Source organism: Nothobranchius furzeri, chromosome 18 (assembly GCF_043380555.1).
Source record: "Nothobranchius furzeri strain GRZ-AD chromosome 18, NfurGRZ-RIMD1, whole genome shotgun sequence".
NCBI classification, from domain to species: Eukaryota; Metazoa; Chordata; class Actinopteri; order Cyprinodontiformes; family Nothobranchiidae; genus Nothobranchius; species Nothobranchius furzeri.
Window position 1 is genome coordinate 40,598,294 of NC_091758.1, and position 3,600 is coordinate 40,601,893.

Below are 3,600 nucleotides of genomic sequence, written 5' to 3' on the forward strand. Positions count from 1 at the left end.
GTAATGTCAAAGGGAAACAACACAAACCCAACCATAAACAAATGCCGTTCTGCTGTGGTTTTACATTATTATGTCTTATCTGAGCTCGGCTGACCTTAATCCTGAGGTTTGTGTCTCGTGGTCCGTCGGCCCGCTGCGAACCCGGTAAGATCCGTACTGCTGTGTATAAACTACAGATTATCTCTGTGTATAAAACAACCTTTAAGATGACCGGAGCCGGTCCGCTATACGGCCAAAACTCAGACCCAGAACCACTTTCATTCATGAAAATATAGTTTTATAGATTATTTTAAAAAAGTCTAGGATGAGTTTGGCATCAACCAAAATCCTGCCTTCCAAAGCTTTTCAGTGTTTAGGTACATCTGTATGTTTTGGCTGTCTGATGAGCAGAACAGGTGTGTTTTCGTCCAGCTGCTCCTCGCTGATAAACCTGGCGAACCTCTGCTTCCTGAGCAGGTTCAGCTGCTGTCCACATATTAGCTGGTGTATGCTAACTACTGAGTTACAACCTGCATGACAACACTTCTAACTGCATGTATCAACACACACACACACACACACACACACACTTGGAGAGTGTACACATGTTTCACATCTGTTTCTGACACACATTGTCAGCAATGAACGTTGAGAATAAAGGATTCGTAAAAAGGCTGCTGATCTTTTTTAAACATGAAATATTCACATTTCATGTTCATTAATCAGATATTTATTGGCAATAATTTTGAATAAATTACACATTTTGCTTCACATATTAAAATATTACTGTACAAGCTTCTTGAACTACTAAACGTTTAGTTGTTCAGCAAATATCTTACAGATGATGTAGAATCAGTAAAGACGAGACGTTTTAACCAACAGGATCACATGAAATATTCAAGTTCTGTATGAAAATATGATTAACAGAAAACATTAATTATAAAAGTCAAAGTCGGTGATTTTTTTTTTTAGATTCGTTTATCAGAAAAACTTAAGCGTGTATAAATTATAGGTTTGATACTGGGTAGAATCTGATTAAAGAGAATGTTCTTGGTTTATTTAGTCAAATGTACCAAACAAGTTGAATATCTAAGCATCGAAGCAGGTGTTGGGGGTTTACGCAGGAGTAGCTGCGTCCAGCGGAGCGGTTTCAGGACCAGGGACAGCGTGCGTCCAGCGGAGCGGTTTCAGGACCAGGGACAGCGTGCGTCCAGCGGAGCGGTTTCAGGACCAGGGACAGCGTGCGTCCAGCGGAGCGGTTTCAGGACCAGGGACAGCGTGCGTCCAGCGGAGCGGTTTCAGGACCAGGGACAGCGACACGTCAGCCCGCCTTCATGGATTTAGTAAGTTTTCGTTTTTCTTTTATTTGATGATAAAAGTTTAACGAGCTCATAAAAGGCACTGAGACGTAAGCCAACGCTTCAGCAGAGTTTTTGCTTCCGGTTCGGTTTTCTGGACTTTCACGGCCGGACCGTCATCTGCAGCAGCATCACTTGCCGGTTCTCGGTGGGATGAGACTTGTTGATGTGTCTCGTGAGCCCAGGTGAGCTGAAGAAGGTGGACGGGCAGTACTTGCAGGTGAAGATCTGCTGATGCTGCTCGCCGCCGCTGCCCTCTTCTCTGTGCGCGTGAAACGCCTCCGCTCTGCGTGCACCTTCCAGCGTTTCCGCCAGCAGCTCGTCCCGCATCGCGTGCCACAGGCGGTGTTTGTCTCTGATGTCCACCGACGGGAAGCGCGCGCCGCACAGGTGGCACAGGAACACCTGGCTCTGGGGGTAAGGTGAGGAGGGCGGGGATGCGCGCGCTGTCATCTCGTGCGCGGCCAGGTGTTTCTTCAGGTAAGCCTGTCGGCGGAATTTCTTCCCGCAGTAGCGGCAGTCGTACACCTCCTCCTCCGGTAACGGGGTCTGGAGAAGCGGGAGGTCCGCGCGCTCTTCGGGGTTGAGCAACAGAAGCCCGGACGGGGGGCTGTCCGCCGCTCTCACGTGCTGCTGCATGTCCGGATTCCGATAAGGGGCGGAGGAGTCGGTGCGGAGCAGCAGCACGCGGGAGGAGCTGTCCGGTGCTCCGTGGTGCTGCATCTCGTTTTCTTTACCGTCAATCTTCACCGGTTGCTTCTCCTGCTGGAGCATCACCCGGGCCTCTTTTAACGGCTGACCCCGGCTCGTGTCCCCGGTCTGGTTGTTCACCGGACGCGGTTTGTGCCATCGCCGGTGGGAGGCCAGGTTTGCGGGACAGCTGAAGACTTTGTCGCACTCCGGGCAGCGGTACTCCACGCGCACGATGCGGGAGCACTTGTGCTGAGCCAGGGAGAACGGGTCCGGGTACTCCTCCTTACAGAGCTGGCAGATGAACTCCCCGAGAGGCTGAGTCCCGGTGGGGGCGGACGGTTTGTCCCGAGACCTCCTCAGATCCGGACTCTCTTTCTTGATCCTCAGACCCAGAACCGGAGACGTGGTGACCTCATCCTCGAAGTTCATCCTCCGGTTGAGTTTGGGTTTCTTTCCCGCCGCCTGCTTGGTGCTGTGTTTGTTTGGATGATCCGGATCGAGGAAGGAGCGTTTTCTGTCCGCCTGCCCCCGGTCCATCAGCGTCAGAGATGGGAACAGGTGGGCCAGGTTCGGGTCAAACTTATGGTCGTAAGTCTGCGCGTGGAGGCGGCCGCTGCTGAAGAGCGCCTGGATGGAAGCGGACATGGAGTTCGGTGTGGAGCTCACCAGATACGGAAGTTCCGGTAACGCCGGTTGCTTCTCTGCGTGCTCCAGCAGCCTCGTGCCCACCGGTTTAACGGGGCTGCAGGTGTCGTTTAAAGCCAGGTCGTGTGGAGGGGGAGGCGGGTAGAAGCAGGAGAAATCATCATCTACACTCAGAACGTCCACATCGGTGTCCGGTAGCTGCGCGCTCCGGTCAGCCTCCGCCTCCAGCGCGGACTCCACGTGCGGGCTCCACGCCTCCCTGATCGGGTCCTCGCGGGACTCTGGGAGTTCTCTATCCGGTCGGTGGAACGGGAAGACCCCCTGCGTGGGGGTCTCCACCTGCGCCTCGTTCAGTTGGATGTCGCTCCGTGGCCGGTATGACAATGAGCCCCGCCGGTTCCGCTTCACCAAGAATCCTCGAGGCATCGCTGTGGTGGTGGTGATGACGGTGGAGATGTGGAGCGCGTGGCACCAGTTGACAGAAAGATCAGCTCGTGTCTGAAACCGACTTTGAAGTGCAGATTGGAAGTGTAGGAGAGGGAGGGATGGAGAGGCGCGCGCAGGTTGGATGAGAGCGCACGAGATGGAGAGACCAGAGAGATGGTTTGTTTTAGTTTCTCTGTGAAACTTTATTCAGTATTCAAAAAAGTGATGATTACATTTGGTTAGGGTTGTTTCTATCTCGTTTTTTCATGAATGTGTAGAAAATTGTAACGATCAAATGCAGCAAACCCTTTTGTTTCTATCCAAACTCATTATTAATGACCAGCCGATTTGTGTCTTTCTGAAGCTTTTCTTTGGACTTGGGCTGTTTTTCTGCTCATTTTCAGTCCAGTTCCTGTATCTAAACCATGCCGCAGTGACTAATGAGCTTCAAAAAGGTGCAGAAAAAGCTTTGAAAGTATCTGAAGAACTATTGATCAAG

At 51.6% G+C, this 3,600-nt stretch overlaps 1 protein-coding gene across 1 annotated transcript; it reads right to left on the reverse strand.

Moving 5' to 3' along the window:
• Positions 1–1,261: 1,261 nt before the first annotated feature.
• Positions 1,262–3,304, reverse strand: LOC107396131 (insulinoma-associated protein 2). The gene has a single exon (XM_015975683.3). The coding sequence runs from the start codon at positions 3,099–3,101 to the stop codon at positions 1,440–1,442; it is 1,662 nt and encodes a 553-aa protein (XP_015831169.1). The 5' UTR covers positions 3,102–3,304; the 3' UTR covers positions 1,262–1,439.
• Positions 3,305–3,600: the final 296 nt, after the last annotated feature.